General features: G+C 61.9%; 1 protein-coding gene across 3 annotated transcripts in view; it reads right to left on the bottom strand.

Moving 5' to 3' along the window:
- Positions 1 to 15,503, bottom strand: part of ZFPM1 (zinc finger protein, FOG family member 1) — a 68,264-nt gene that overhangs the window by 35,920 nt on the left and 16,841 nt on the right. For all 3 annotated transcript variants that reach the window (XM_086349465.1, XM_086349464.1, XM_086349462.1), the window contains exon 2: positions 1,179 to 1,289. In XM_086349465.1, coding sequence (XP_086205591.1) covers positions 1,179 to 1,289 — 111 coding nt within the window. The remainder of the gene's footprint in view (positions 1 to 1,178; positions 1,290 to 15,503) is intronic.

The following is a 15,503-nucleotide window of genomic DNA, read 5'->3' as shown; positions in this document are numbered from 1 at the left end:
GTCCACAGTGAGAAGCCCCCCACCTTGTGTCTGGGAATCTCAGCCCCTCAGTCCCAGCCCTGCCAGGCTGTCCTGCTGTCCTTCTGCATCCCACTGCAGGGCCTTTGCACGGGCAGCTCCACACGTCCTGCACGTCTGCTCACAGCTGCCCCCACCCATCCCGCCTTCACTCCCAGTCACAGCACCACTCAGTCCTGTGACTGTCTCCCCCATCACACTATGGCCTGGGGGTGACTCTGCCTCTGTGCAGGGGGCTTCATGGCAGAGTGGGGATGGGAGTGAGGTTTCCACCCACGGCCAGCAGGGCAGAGGGGGTGGGGTAAGGTGAGCAGGATTCAGAGCCCACCCCCAAACCTACTAACCACCCCCCAGTCTCAGGTCCCTCTTCTGGAAAACAGGGATGAGGGCGCTGACCTCCCCCAGGGCCTCCACCTCAGGGAGGCCTCTCCTCCTAGGGGTCTCTGGGACAATCTGAGGACGTGGCTGGCCCAAGAGGCTGGGCCAGCTTCGAGGCCCTTCCAGGGACCTGGCCAGAGGAGACTCCTTGGTGTCAGTTAATCCACCGCTGGGTGTGTGTGGGAATCTCTCCTCCCAAGTCCTGTTCTCAGCTTTAGAAACACATCCCCAACCCCTAGGATGCTGCCACCAGGAGGGCCCAAGGAAAGGGTCAGGTGCAAAGGGTGGGGTGGGGAGGGGAGGGAGCCCGCAGAGGGCTGGGAAGTCCACCTGAACTCAGGCCTAGGGTGGGATCCTGTTTGGGAGTTTACAGGCGGGGTGACCCTGGGCAAATCACTCAGCCTCTCGGGGCCTCATTCTCTCGTCTGTAAAGGGAGCCCCACATGTGCTGAGGCAAGCGTCCCTGTTTCACTGAGTCTGGGAGGCCACTCAGAGCCCACGTGACCCTGACTCAACCTGGACTAGACCCTCCCCATCTGGTTTCGCTCTCCCCATCTGCGCCATGAAGGGCTTAGCTTTCCAGACCCCCATCCCCGACCCCCTCCATGCCTTCTCCTGGCCCTGCAGGGCATGGCTAGCCCACGGGCACCTCTCAGCACAATGCCCATTTCACACGTGTGGAAACTTGAGTCCTCAGTGGGCACTGGCTCGTGTGAAGTTGCGAGGATGGGGGGCAGCCCAGGGGGCCGGGCCAGGCCTGTGGGGCCCACCGCCCGACTCACCTGGACTGGAAGGGCTTGTGGGCTCAGGCTCCACCACTGTGGCCTCCCGCTCTGGGAGGCTGGTGTCTGCGGCCTGGGCCTCTTCTTTGGCCTCCATGTCTCCGAGGGAACCTGTGGACACAGCCCCAGAGGAGTCGTAAGGCGCTGCCCCCTCACGGTGCACCCACCACCGGCCCCCTGACCCTCCCAGAACCAGTGCAGCCCCAGGGGCCGGTGCAGTGGGGACCAGGCAGAGTCTCAGCCCCTCACACGGTCGGTCAGAGGCCCCGAGGGGGTGGCCACGAGCAGGGCTTCCCCCAGGGATGCGTGTACCCTGCCCCTGTACCCCCCCCAAGCCCCGCACCAGTTCCCACACCTGGGGGTCACCCAGCCGCCCGCTGCCCGGGGCTGCCTGCTGGGCCCCCCAGGGGAGACATCACCCCGGCCTCTGCGCGGTCGCCCCCATGCCCGGGCCCCCTCCTGCAGGAAGCCCCTACACTCGGGGTTCCAAAGTCTGAGGATGTGCCGAGGGTGGGCCCCAGGGCCTGTCCCGCAGGAGGAGCTCGTCAACCCAATTAAAGCGGCAATGGCCGATGAGGCTGAGGTGGGCATGCAGGTGCCTGCAACCAGCCCATCATCTTCCCTCAGAGGCTCCTGTGGCGGGGTTGGGGGGGGCGGTGCCCCACGGGGCTCTCCTGACAGCCGAACAAGCAGCCTGATCCCAGACCACCTGGGAAACCTGCCAGGGGCCCCCACGTGCAGGCCAGGGTGGCAACCTCTGCTCCAAGGTCAGGATGGTACCTGTGTCGGGGGCAAGAGACCTGTGGAGAGCAGCTGTCCCACTTCACCCTCCACCAATCCCCCAGACCCTTGCCCTGCCCCCTTCCTAGCTCCTCCTCTGGACACCTGCCCCACCCACTGCTCAGCTGCACCCCTGGATTCTAGCTCCGGGCCCCCACAGAGCTGTAAGGACAGGAGATGGGCCGGCGGGCGCTCACTTCTCGTGGCCGTGGGGCTCAGACACAGAACCAGCCCCAGGGCGAACCCTCATGCATGGTCTCTCATCAGTGCGCCCGCATGGGAGGCTCCATGGCAGGCTGGGAGCGCCACAGACTCGTGCCCCTGGGATGAGCGGGCGGCCTGACCCTCTGTGACCTCCCCTGCCTGTGGGGTTGGCCGGAGCAAGCACTGCTGGTAGCCTTGGGGGCGCACAGCACACAGGCCTGGGGCCGGCCCATTCGCCCGCCTCTTTCTAGAAGTCCGGGTGCTTCGGCAGCTTACTCAGAGTGAAGAGGGGGCCCCGAAGCTGTGGGCCCTCGTGCAGATGGCAGGGACTTCATGGCCTCAGTGGCCGGCTCCGGAGAAGGGGTGTGAGGCCCCTGCTTTCAGGGACTGCTGGGACCAGAGTCCTGGGGTTGGGCATTTGTCTCTCTCCACCCCACTCTCCCACCCAGGTGGGCCTCAGCCACCCAGGGAGGCCCCAGCTCCTGGCAGCTCCATTTATGAAAGAACAAAGGGATCTGCTAGGCACAAAGCGTGACAGGAGCGTGAAGAAAGAGGCTGCCGGCCGCAGCAATTTATCCTAATGGCGCTAATTCATTCTAGCACAATTAATGCTCTGATAATGCAGGAGACAATCGCCAACCAGCAAATGGCTCCAGGCCCACAAGAAGGATGTGATGGGATGTGATGCTGTGAATCCCGCCCCACGAGACCTTGGAGCTTCTGCTGGAGCCTCCCCGCCACTGTGACACCCCAGAGGCCACCTGGGCACCTGGGTCCGGGCTCCACCTGAGGGGGTGGGGGGCAGGAAAGTTTCTCCACTGACTGGAGGGACACTGCTGCTTCTCCAAGCGCCCTGGGCCAGAAAAGACCCCACTTATCCCTGAGGAACCCTTTCTGCCCAGACACCCCAGCAGCTGGGCCAGGCCAACCCTCAGCCGGGCAGGTGGGGTCCTTCCACCTCTCTGCGCTCAGAAATTGTAATAGCTCCAACCCCGCATCAGGAAGCCTGATTTCATCTGTATGGAGCCATGATCAGGTCCTGACACACAGGAAGTGTGCAGGAAACACCAACATTACCAACATCAACATCACACCAACTTTAACAGCTACTAACGCCCCGCACCCAGCAGGGCCTGGGAAAAGGGGCCAGGGTGGGGAGGGGCACTGCTCCTATGGAGCTTCACGTGTCTGTGAGCCCTGCGCTCAGCATCTACAAATGTCTCCCCCTAAGCCCTCCCTGGCCTCATAGCCCAGGGGTGGAGGACAGTGGGGAAGGTGTGAATGGGGAGCAGCAGTGGGAGGCAGGCCCAGATGTAAGGAGCTACGGGCAAGTGCCTGGGGGCCTCCCAGCGCCCCAGAGGTGAGCCCCAGGTGTAGCCATTTTGCAGGCGAGTCAACAGAGGCCCTCAGCCAGAACCCCCAACACTGCACCTTCCTGGCTGCTGCTCTTCCCCCACCCTGCCCGCGACCTGGGGTGAGGGTGACACCAGCCCCGTGCCCGGAGGGGTGGAGAGCGGGATCCAAGGCCGAGCACCTGTCTGGAAGCATCCACGGGGGATGATGCTGGTCACCCGTGCTGGGCACAGCCCCCGCTGCCCGGAGCCCCTCGGTTATCACGGCAAGCAGACGCCCCGCGAGCCGATCTGTCTCCTGCTCATTAAGCCGGACGCCGAAATGGAAATGAAAACATAATAGCTATTTGATTGGGGGTGAGATATTTTGCATATTGGCTTGGCGCTGATAGTGGAATTTCATCAACTCCCTTTTTTCATGCTTTAAAACTGAATTACTGAGACAGGCTCTGTGTGGAGGAACGATCCCTGCTCCTTCCAAGTCCCGGGCTGCCTGGTCCTCCTGGCTTTGATGGTGAGACAGCTGGGGGTCTTTTTGAATGACTGCTCAGAAGAAAGCCGGAGCTGGCGGCTGAGGGGGACTAAAGCCCCCGAGGTGGCCCCGAGGGGGCTGGCACAGAGTCAGGAAGTCCAGAGGCCCCGGGTAAACCCCGCCCCAGTAGGGAGACCCCCGCTCCCGCCGCAGACCGCTTCTTGGAAGGCGTTGCCACAGTCGGCCCAGCGAGCTGCTGCTCCCTAGGCTGAAGGTGCGCCCATAGCTGCGATGATGGGATGGCTCCCTGCGAGTGCAGAGTGGCCTCTGGTCCTCTGCAGACTGTGCTTGCCCCCCAGGCCACTGGAAACATTAAGTGAAAGAATTTGGGCCAAGTCCAGCGGCCTCGCACCTGGACTCCGTGCGTGACCCAGGTGTCACCCCCCCCGCCCACGGCTGCCGTGTTACACAGTCATTCATGGCTGTGGGGAGGTCCTCTGTGTCCCCAAAGCACGGAGGAGGGGAGGTGGGATCGCCTGACCCCACTCAATGTTGGGGCCGGGGCCTGGTCGTGCTCACAGGCCCACTGGCCCAGGGGTGGGGTGGACTCCCCTGGGCACGCGACCCTGCTCAGGTCTCCACCTGGAGTGTGGCGGACATGAGCGCCCATGGCCTCCTGCTCAACCGCTGTTCACGCCCTCGTTCTCCATTCGCTCATGAAACCTCCCCTGAGTCCACCTTCCTGCACCAGGCCCTGGGGACCCTGCAGCCAACACACCCCCCGCCCCCCACCCACCAGGGGAAAAAAATGTCAAAATGCAAGTGTGGCCACTGCCACCAAGGAGAGGTGGAGAGGCCAGTCAGGGAAGGCCTCCTGGAGGAGGTGACAAATAAGCGGCGATCTGGAATGGGACAGCGGAGACTGCCTGCAAGTGGGGCGGGGGAAGAGCACTCCAGGAGGAAGGAAGAGCAGGACTCGAGGCCTGGGCCTGTGTGCCACCCACCCCTCCAGCCCAGGTTCCACACAGAAAACAGCTCGCGAGAGCAGCTTGTATCCAGGGCTGGGGTCAGGGTTCAGTGAGGTGGTGTCGGTGGGTGCTGAGCACAGGCCTGACTTTATTGCAAGTGTTGCTATGATTTCAGCTCCCCAGGGAGGGGCCCTATGGGCTCCTCTGGGGGGTGGTCTCAGGGTGCACGGGGGTGGAGACCGAGGGGCACAGCAGAGGGAAGGGTATAAGGGGCTGGGGACTGGGCAGGGCATCGTAGGGGAGGAGAAAGACTGCCCCCCAGGCTGGTGGAAGGCCTGGCTCCCTGTCCCGCTGGCTCCGGTCAGCTGGCAGGCAGGAGAGGCACGGGGCTGCCAGGGAGAGACCCTGGCCTCTGGGCGGCACAGTGACCAGATAAGGGCCCGATAACAGAGAGAAAATAGCAACAGATTCAGACTTTCCCATCGCTGGGCAGCTGGGCAGCTTGGGCCATGGCGGGGACAGAAGGAGGTGGGGATGGGCCCACTCTCCTTGCGGGGCTGTGCTATGTCCTGGGGGCTCGGGCAGTGCTCGCAGACTGAGTAGGTCTGAAGCCTGACCCCTGGGGGGCCCGTGGGACCTCTGGTGACCCGTCCCCAGCAGGAGGGGCTCTGGCACAGCTGTGTGGAGGAGGGAGCCAAAGCCCTGAGTGCAGAAGCTGCCCAGGCCCCTAGGGGCCACATGACCCCTCCTTCACCCGCAGTTCTCACAAGGAACCAAGCTGAGTTGGATGGAGTGAAGCGAGCGAGAAGAGGAGCCCTTGGCTGGGATGGGCGAGCAGGGCGGGCCTGGCACACAGGGTCAGGGTGAAGGGCAGGGCTGTCCCACGCCTCGGAGCCTGGGCAGGAAAGGGGCACAGGGGTAGGCAGCGGGGTAGAGACAAAGTCTTGGCACCAGGGAAGGTCACCAAGGCCTGGAGGGTCCCATTAAGTCAGGACTTCTTACACCTCTGCCAACACTCAGCAGGGAGGAGGGTCCTGGCCCCTGGGCCCTAAGAGGCTCGCTTGGCACAGGGGTACAGTCCCCTTGGAGGAGGCTGGGGGTCTGGGAGGTTCCCTGGGCGCCCGTGGGTCCTCCCACACCCACCCTCCTGCCAGGGGACCTTAGCCATGCTGTCCTTCCCCCTGCCCAGCTGAGGCCTCTTCCTCCCTCTGTGAGATTCCCCACCCCCACCCCCCCACCCCCAGTCTGGGTCCGCCCTGCAGCCTCACATTTGTCTGCAATTCTCCCCAGGGTGGGGTGCTCTGATGCTTTGCTGCCCCTCAGTGCCCCCAGTAGGGAGACCCCCACTTCTGTCTCAGACCACTACTCGGAAGGCGTTGCTGCAGTCGGCCCAGCGGGCTGCTGCTCCCTAGGCTGAAGGTGCGCCCACAGCTGCGATGATGGGACGGCTCCCTGCGAGTGCAGAGTGGCCTCTGGTCCTCTGGAGGCTCGGACTGGGAGGGGCACACACTCCCCCGTGGTGACCCGCCAGCAGGCCTCATCAACCCAGGATCACCGCTGACAGCCAGGGTGGCCACAAAGAGGATGTTGGAGAGATAATCTCGGCTTCTTCGAGTGGGCAGCCTGCCCTGCGGAGGGGACAGAAAGGAGCTGAACCTCTGTGCGCTGGGGGCCTGGGCCTGGACGCCCTCCTGCGCTGGTCCTGGTGCGCCCTGCCCCCCGACCTGCCCAGGAAGGGCATGGCCCTGCGACAGACGAGACGGGGGTGGGTGGGACAGATTGACTCCTGCTAAGGTTCAGCGGGATGGTGCTCAGGCGCACTGCGCACTGGGGGGCTCGTGACCCCTTGCAGAGGAGCAGGTGTGGGCGAGGGTCACCCTCAGGCGCAGCACCCCCCATGGCTATGGTGGGGTGAGTGGTGGGTCACCTGCCTTTGCTTCCAGGCTGTGAGCTGCACTTGACCCATGAGGCATCCTAGCCCCCAGGGTACCCAGACCGACCCGGGGGGCCCAGACCGACCCCGGGGGTGCTGGTGGGCACGGTGTCCCCAGTGAGCCAGGCCCAGGAAGTGGCTGGCTGCTGTCACAACCCACTCTGGGTCACTAGAGGGCAAGGAGGGAGTTGGGTGCTCAGTGCCGAGCCCAACAGGGTCACACTCTCTAGGAATGGGGGCCCCACGCTCCTAGGAACAGAGTGCCGTGATCTACCCCAGCTTTCAACAAATTAAAACATTGTAAGGAGATACCCTTCGCATACAATGACATCCGTCCTTTTGGGCATAACTCAGCTTTTGGAAGCCTGCTCACTTAAAGACACGTTTCCCTGGTGGCTCAGAGGGTAAAGCGTCTGCCTGCAGTGCGGGAGACCTGGGTTCGATCCTTGGGTCTGGAAGATCCCCTGGAGAAGGAAATAGCAACCCACTCTGGTACTCTTGCCTGGAAAATCCCATGGGCTTTGCCTGGTAGGCTATAGTCCGTGGGGTTGCAAAGAGTCGGACACGACTGAGCGACTTCACTTTTCCCTTTTCCGTGGTGGTCCAGTAGTTAAGACTCCATGCTCCCAAAGCAGGCGGCCCGGGTTTGATCCCTGGTCAGGGAACTAGATCCCACATGCCACAACTAAGAGTTCACATGCTGCAACTAAAGATTCCTCACACCACAACGAACAGGGCAGATCCCACATGTGGCAAGTGAGACCCCTTGCAGCCAAAGGAAAAGAGAGAGGAACAGGACAGTCCTACATAATTCAAATGAAACCCAGGCCCCCGTGGCTCAGGCTCGTGCAAACAAACGCTCCAGCAGCCCAAATGCCCACTGGCTTCTCCCCAAAGCTCCGCAGGGGTCAGTCAGGATCTTAGCCCCTTTATGTCATCGACCACCTTTCTCAGTCACTTCTCCACCCCCAGCTGACCCAGCGCCTGGCCGTCTGGTCCTGATCCCAGCTTCCTTGTCCCCACTCCCAGGACACCCCCACTTGTTTGCTGACGCCCTCACAGGACATCTGCAGCTGGGCTCCCAGCTATGGAGGGAAGGCCTGGGTGACCAGAAGACAGCAGAGGGGGCAGGTGGGGGGTGCAGAGTGAGCCCAGCAAGCACATTCCTGGGGATCCCCTGTTCCCCAGACACGGGAGCCCCGCTGTCCAGTGTAGCTGCTGAGCCTGGGGGACCACCTTGGCCAGCTGGTCAGCTCCCCCAGCCTCTCTCTTGGGGCTGTCAGCACAGATGCTGAGTGACTGTCTCCACCGTCCCTTGTTCCTGGTGATGTTCACCCAGACCCACCATGGGCCATGGCCCACTGCAGTCACACCAGTGCCCACCTGCTCCTGACTCTGGCAAGGCGGCACTGTCTCTTCATGGCACACTTGCTCCATCACCCCTCCTCTGTCTGCACCCCAGCACCCTCAGCTTGGGCTCACAGTCATTGCTCAGGGACTCTGGTGACCAAGTGATGGGTGGGGGAGGGTAACAGGCTGGGGGCCACTGGGCCCCCAGGAGAGGAGCTGGGCACAGTGGTGGGGTGAGAGGGAGCCTGAGCCTGCTTGTTGGGGGGTATGTGACCAGGGAATGAGCCCCAGGAGCCCTGAGCATGCCACCTGCCCCCACTGGCAGAAGATAAGCTGGCTGGCCCTGCCTGGGTCTCTGAGGCCTGGTGAGTGGGGGGCTCCAGGCAGGCAGGAAGGAGTTGTGGGAAATAGGACACCAACCCCCATGGGGCCCTGTGCCCAGCCACCACCACTTCCTCCTGCAGCCAGCCTGGAGCAGACGGGTGAGCCTGGGGGGCTTAACTGCCCCAGCCTGAGGACCATGACTGGACCCCTCCACACACATCACCCCTCAAGGCTGCACTGGGCAGGCAGGACCACGAGCAGCTCTGGGATCTCTGCCAAGCAGGAGCAATGCCACAACCATCATGACACTTGTAACGACCCTTAGTGTGACCCCATCCTCCAGGGAGAGTGGGGGAACCAGGGCACAGAGAGGTAAAGAAACTTGCCCAAGGCCTTGCAGCTGGGGGAGTGGACAGGCTGCCATCTATTCTCCCTTCCAGAGCCTTGCATTCTCCCTGAGGCCCACCCCGCTCAACCCGCTGTCCCTGTTTGTAGAGACAGGGGGCCACTCATGGACCTTATAGAGCTACCGTGAAGGTGGACAGGTAAGGGTTTTTCAGGAGATAAAGATGCACCCTGGATGGGGGTGTCCTTCCCAGGAGCACTGGGAGTCCACCAGGCCTGACACATGTTGGGTCAATTGTGAGCAAACGGGTCCAGACTGGGGACACACCTCGGATACCATGAAGGGCCAGGAAGGGTGCAGGATAAAGAATCGTGGGTGGGTATGGAGTGGTCACCAAGGGCTGTGACCGTGAACAGGGAGAACTGCCTGTGCAAAGTCCTGGGATTGGAGAAGAGTCTGGTGATTTGGCTGCTGCAGCTGAGGATGAAGCACCAGGCCGAGAGAGAGGCAGAGAGGCCAGCCAGTCGGGGTTTATTCTCAGCACCGTGGGACATAGCAGAATGTGGACGCTGGATTGCAGGAAGGACCCCAGGGTGCGGCTGCCGTGGCCCGGCCGCCATCTCCTCAGGCCGGCTCCAGGTCTCTCCCTGCTAGGAGCCTGTCCCGTCTTGCAGATCAGGGCCAGCGGGCTGGTCCCCCACCTCGGTCCCTGGGGGCAGAGGCCCAGGCGGGCGAGGCAGAGAGAAAGGGGAGGCGGAGGAGGCGGGAAGAAAGCGCAGGGCCTGAGAAAGCCCAGCCCGGCTGATAGGGGAGAGATTGGTTTCAGCCGGAGCCGCGCCTGCCAAGTCTACATCCTACCAGCGGCCTGCACTTACTCAACATTCATCACTGCTGAGCTCGGAAACTTTATCAACGCTAGAGGTTGGCGCCATCTCTGGGCCTGGCCACTCCCGGCCCTCCGATGGGCCCGATAGCTGCTGATAGATTACGCGAGATTGTTTCACTCTGGAGAACCGATTACGAACGCTCCTGGGGGAGGGGTGCAGACCACGTGGCCTGGGGGTGAGAGTGGGGGGAGGGCCGGGGTTTTCCAGAAACACTGGCACGTGTGGCAGAGACCCCACAGATGACTGGTGGAGAGGAGGAGGGCGTGAGGCCACTCGTGGGGCGGGAGCGATGGTCAAAGCCATGGCGCGTGGCAGGGCGACCGATGCTGTGGCACAGCCATTGAGTGGGCAGGGGAGCCGGAGGAGGAGAGGACGGGGCCGCGGAGAGATTCTCTCCAGATGGGCCGATAAGGCTGACAGATGGGAGCGGGGCTGTGGCTAATGGAGCCATCGCCGCGTAGCCTGCGTCAGACGGATAGAGGCAGACTACTTCCCAGCTGGGACTCTGTGTGACTGGCCCTGCCATCTGACGGGGGGCTGGAGACCTGGAGGGCACGGGCTGGGTGCTGAGCCCTCCTCAACTCTCACCCCTGGGGGCTGTGGCCCCAAGGGGCCCATGGCCAGGCCTGCCCCTGTGCACGACTGCCTCGGTCCCACACTGCAGAGGGCCCTCTTGCCATGGGAACTCCCACGCCTACTTGGGTTCTGGGTTCCATTCATGCCACGGCGCAGCGGCCCTGGAGGGCGGGCGGCAGGTGTCTCCTCCTCCAGGCAGGCCCTCTGGATGCTCGGAGAGCCAGGACCAGGACCAGCATTGGGCCTGTGAGACTAGTGTCCAGACTCGAGGCCAGTGCCGTGGGTGTCTCTCCAGCACCTGGGGACAGCGTGCAGCAAGGGAGGAAGGAGCACAGTCATTTGGTGGGGGGGCTGTTTTCCTGTTCGGTGTGCCTGGTCAGAAGCAGCCAATCCCCTCTGCTCCCACTGCACAGATGGGGAAACTGAAGCCCGAAGTGGCGGGGCTCTGGGGCCCATGGGGAGTCGGTGGCTGTGCAGAGCCTGAGCCCCAACCTCCTGGCCAGTGCACCCCTCGTCCCTGTGGGGCCTGGAACCACAGCATCCAAGAAGCTGGGAGCAGGGACCCTGGAAGGCCACTCACCACCCTGAGCCCAGCTCCTCAGGTGTAAACTGGAAGTTAACCATCAGCCTCAAGTTCACAGATGAAAGAAGGAGGCTGTGGGGGCTAGGTGACTAGGGAGGGCGGTCAGGGTTCAGTGGGACAGAACCTCGTTGGGAAGATGGAGAATTTCTGGAAATGCACAGTGGTAATGACCTGTGAATGACCTACTGCCACGGAGTTACTTGAAATGGATAAATGGTGTTTCATGTTACATGAATTTATCAATCACACACACATACGCGCGCACACACACACACACACACGTTGGTCTGCCACCTACCACCATAAGCAACAGTGGGGGCTCCCTGAGTGCCCATTCCCTGCTTTAGAGATTCAGACACACACCCCTCCACAGCCTGCCACACCATGGTGCCCCAGGCCACTTGCTAGCTTGGGAGACAGGCCGGGGCTTGGCGGGGTCTGGTCCTGTGCCCACGGGTAGGGGCCGGGGATGCTGGGGAGGGCATTGAGTCCACAAGGGTGGTTGGGTGAGCTGACCAGTCCTGGGCAAACCTCTGTGGCCAGTCATGGCCCAGCCCTACTGGTCTCTCCTAGAGGGGCCAGGCTTCCCTGGCCCGGCTCCACCCCCTATAGCCAGCAGCCTCTCCCCTCAGCCAGCTGTCTCTCCCTGTAGGGCTTTGCCTCTGCTATTCCTTCTGCCAGGAACGCTCTTCCCCACACATACTGTCCACCTCTGCTTGTCTCTTGTCCATCCCTGTCCATTCCCGGGCGTCCTCAAGCAGTGAGACTCTGCCCTGCCCATGACCCACATGTCCACATCCCAGGTGGCCATGACCCACGACAGCTCCCTCTTCCAGCTCTCTTTGTTCCCTGGGTTTACTCTGCTCCCCTGGGACAGGGGAGCTCAGTTGAGGGAGCATGTATGGAGTGCCTGCTGTATGCCCTGCACTGTCAGGGGGAGACAGAGCAGCTCTGCTGAAGTCACCCGGCGGCACTCCAGTTCTGGTCCGAAGGCCCCCCCCCTATTTCCTTCTCCTTGATCTCAGCCCAAACTCCTTCCCTCCACACCTCTCCGCTATTTTCCACTTAAGCATTTTTGAAAAACGCCCACGCCTGTGGCTGCTTTTCAGGTCATGGAGCCCTGTGGGTGCCAGGGGGCCTTGGCCGGACTCTGGGCCCCATCTTGCCAATGAGACATCCCAGGGGATGAGACGTCCCAGGGGACGCAAATTGCCCTCAACTTGCTGAGGATTCCCGTTTCTTGACTGCTTCCTAGAGACATGGTCCATTGTCATGTAAATTTCTAGGATGGGAGCTGTGGGGAACCCCAGTTTCCAGAATATACTCTGCCACAGACAGGAGAGGAGCCCCCACCCCAGAAAGGGTACTGTGTGAGCTCTTGCTGTGTGGACAGGACAAGCCCCAGGGAGAGCACAGACACCCTGGAGGCAGCCAGGCCAGGTCCTCCTGCCCTACGGACCACTTGGCAGTTTTGGCCAAAGGATTGGTCTGTGAAGCGTCAGGATGATACCGAGGTCCCCGCCTCCTGCCTGGGGCTACACGGAGCCGGCAGAATGAGAGTCCAGATGAGGATCCCAGTGGGCAGTGTGGAGGGAGAGGGGGCAGCTCGCACCGGGTCTGGAGGTGCCCCAGACACATGCAGTGGGAGCGGGGAGCTGGCCCGCCTTGAGCTGTCCCGCCCTGCTCTTGAACTCCGTGTTCCCATCCGGGAGTCAGGGCTGGCTGCCCTGATTCCAGGAACACCCAAGTCCTGGGCCCCCAACTCAGGGTGTGGGGGTCTGGGCTCTGTGGGTCAGCAGGAGGTCACCCAAAGGCCCGCCTGTCCATCCCCCTCCACGTCCAGACTAATGTGAGGCCTGGACTGGGGTTTCCAGCACTGAGGAAAGGTCCTGCCCAGGACAGTAGTCCCCATATTAAGGGCTCCCCTAGAGGAGGCCTCGCCCACTCTGAGGCCGCTCCTCCCACAGTGCTCAGCCAATCCCCGGCGCTCAGTCCTGCTCATTTGCATGCCGCGTTTCCATTGGCTGAGGACACACAGGTTAGGATCTTGGTTACCTGATTGTAGGGACGGGCCGGGTATTGGGGGACCTGGCAGGGTGGAGAGGGGGCTACCTCTGGGGGAGACTGTCTGCCGGGCCATTTTGGGGAGCCTGAGGGATAAGGGCTGGGGCTCTGATGGGGGTGGGGGAGCAGGCTCTAGGCGGGGTCGGTGGGTACTGGGCTCAGGGTGACCTGCCTTAGCCTCAAGTCTGGGTCCCAAAGGGCCACCTGCTGCATAAGAACTCTGGTTATGGTGTGGGCTCTTCATTAAATCCTCCCACTCCTACCTATTACGATGACTCAGAGCAGGAAAGATACCTACCCAAGGTCACACAGCTAGGACACAGCAGCACAGCTGAGACCTCACTTCCAGTCTGGCTCCCACCGCAAGGCTGAGTCCTTCCCTCCAGGGAGGCCCTCTAGGGCCAATTCTTATTTTTAGCTGCCTTGTCTTGTCTCGGGGAGGGCTATATTTTGGCTTCCTTGCAAAGTGGTGACGACATTGATGATGGTTTTACGAGGACCCAGTCCCCTGGCTTTCACCTTAGATCTAGTGGCACCATGTTTGCGGCTCTGAGTTGCAGGGTGGTGGGCTCGCGGGTGTCTGCGTGTGTGTGAGCGCGTGTGCACAGGCTTTGTTCCTGGCATTTTGGTGGGTGAGATAAGAGGAAACAACAGAACCGCTGGGAGCGGCAGGCAGATAGATAACGTGATAGGGCTGCTTTACCACCAGGCCTATCTGCTCGTATCGCAGTTCCCTTTTCTTTCTTTCTGCTTGGGGGGCAGGGCGGAACACACCCCCACCCCACCCCTACCCTGGGGCCTGAGCTGGGGGCCTCCCTCTCGGGCACACTCCCTCTGTATCTTTAACACACCCAGTGCCCAGGTCCGGAGCCCCCAGCTGGAAGGGGTGGGGGTCCCCAGGGTCAGTGTCAGCACCGAGGTGGGTGACAAATGCAGGGAAGCACCCGCTTTCAAGAGAGGACCCAGTTCGCTCTCACCAGCCACGCCAAAAGGGCCATGAGGAGGCTGACCCCCATTCTAGGATGAAGGCAGGAAGCCCAGAGAGATGACACGGCTGTGCTGTGCTGGGGTCGGGATCTGGAGAGTGGATACAGAGTTCCTTCCTTGAGAAGTCCTGCCAGCCCCGGGAGGGTACGGCTGGGTGGGCACGACTCCCAGCCCAGTGCTTGCAGGGCAGGCCTTAGTGTCTTCAGCCTTGTTTTTGTAGACGTAGAAACAGGCTCAGGACAGGGAACTGCCTATGAACACAGCGATGGGCAGGCGGATCCCCTCCCCATCCCCATGTTCTCTCTGGCCCTGGTGAAAGCAGAGGGTCCGAGGGGAGGACTGCTGGGCCCATGGGACAGACGTTCTGGAACCCCCGGGCTGCTGTTGAGAGCACCCCGGAAGGATGCTGGCAGGATAGAGGAGGAGGTGCCACCAGCAGGGACGCTTTGGGGACCCTGGCCCCTGCAGGCGCCCCAGGGAACTCCACGTCCGGCTGCATGGGACCCAGGATGCCCTCCCTACTTCTCTCCCTCTCCTCCCTCGAAGGCCGAGGAGGCTACAGTGCAATCCTGCCTGTCACACGGGTGAGGAAGCAGTGAGTCACCTGCCCATGCCACCCCCCCCCACCAACCCGGGGGCAGGGTTCAAACTCAGACAACCCCCCCAACTCTGGGCCCCCTCCCCCACACATGCATCCATTTTACTGGAAACAGCTGACTTCCTTTAGAATACTGAAACGAAATAAAACCCAATGACAAAAAGAAACCAACTTTGTCACCAAAGGAGCCTATTTTCTGAGGACAGATGAAATGACCCCCACATGTAAGCAGGAGCAGTCACCCCATCGTCCCCCACCCACTCTTGGAAAGGACTGTGCAGCCCTCACCCTCTCTGTGCCTGGGCATTTTCCCCCAACTAGAGGACAGTCCCCTTAGGGCAGGTGGAAGCCCACAGGTGCCAACACCCCGAGAACCTCCAGGATGGAGACCCAGGCCTTGACAAGGCCTCTACCTCAGGTCTCTACGGTTCCCTCCTCTGCTGTGTGATCTTGGCTGGGTTACAGAACCTCTCTGAGCCTTGAGTTCGCCAAGAAAAAAATGAGGTCGCTGGTGCCCCTGCAGGATGTTGGGAGGATGTTATAGGAGAACACGGGTCACGTCCAGGCCTGGCATGCAGCAAGCAGTGAGCGGAGCTGTCAGCTAACACGGGTTCCACTTGGATGGGAAGTGGGGAGCCCCTGACCCACCGAGCAATGTCACTGACTGTCCCTTCATGCCTCCTGCCTCTAGGATCTCATTTCTCAATAGTTGCTTAAAAAATAAATGCAAAGAGCAGGGAAGACGGCCAGCTGCCCTGCGCCTGCCAGGAGCTCCAGGCAGCCCCTCTGTGGGCTTTCTGAGTGGAGAGGGCGGGGTGCCTGGCCTCCTCTCCCCGCCCTGGCCCCTCCCCCACGGCTGCCGCACCTGTCCCTCAGCTGGAGGATTAGCCCCATGGCGGCC

This window comes from Bos grunniens, chromosome 18, assembly GCF_055505025.1.
Source record: "Bos grunniens cultivar Pamir isolate PY7600 chromosome 18, Bosgru_T2T1.0, whole genome shotgun sequence".
Lineage (NCBI taxonomy): Eukaryota > Metazoa > Chordata > Mammalia > Artiodactyla > Bovidae > Bos > Bos grunniens.
The sequence above is the reverse complement of the archived record's forward strand: the minus strand, read 5'-3'. Positions and strand labels throughout refer to the sequence as shown.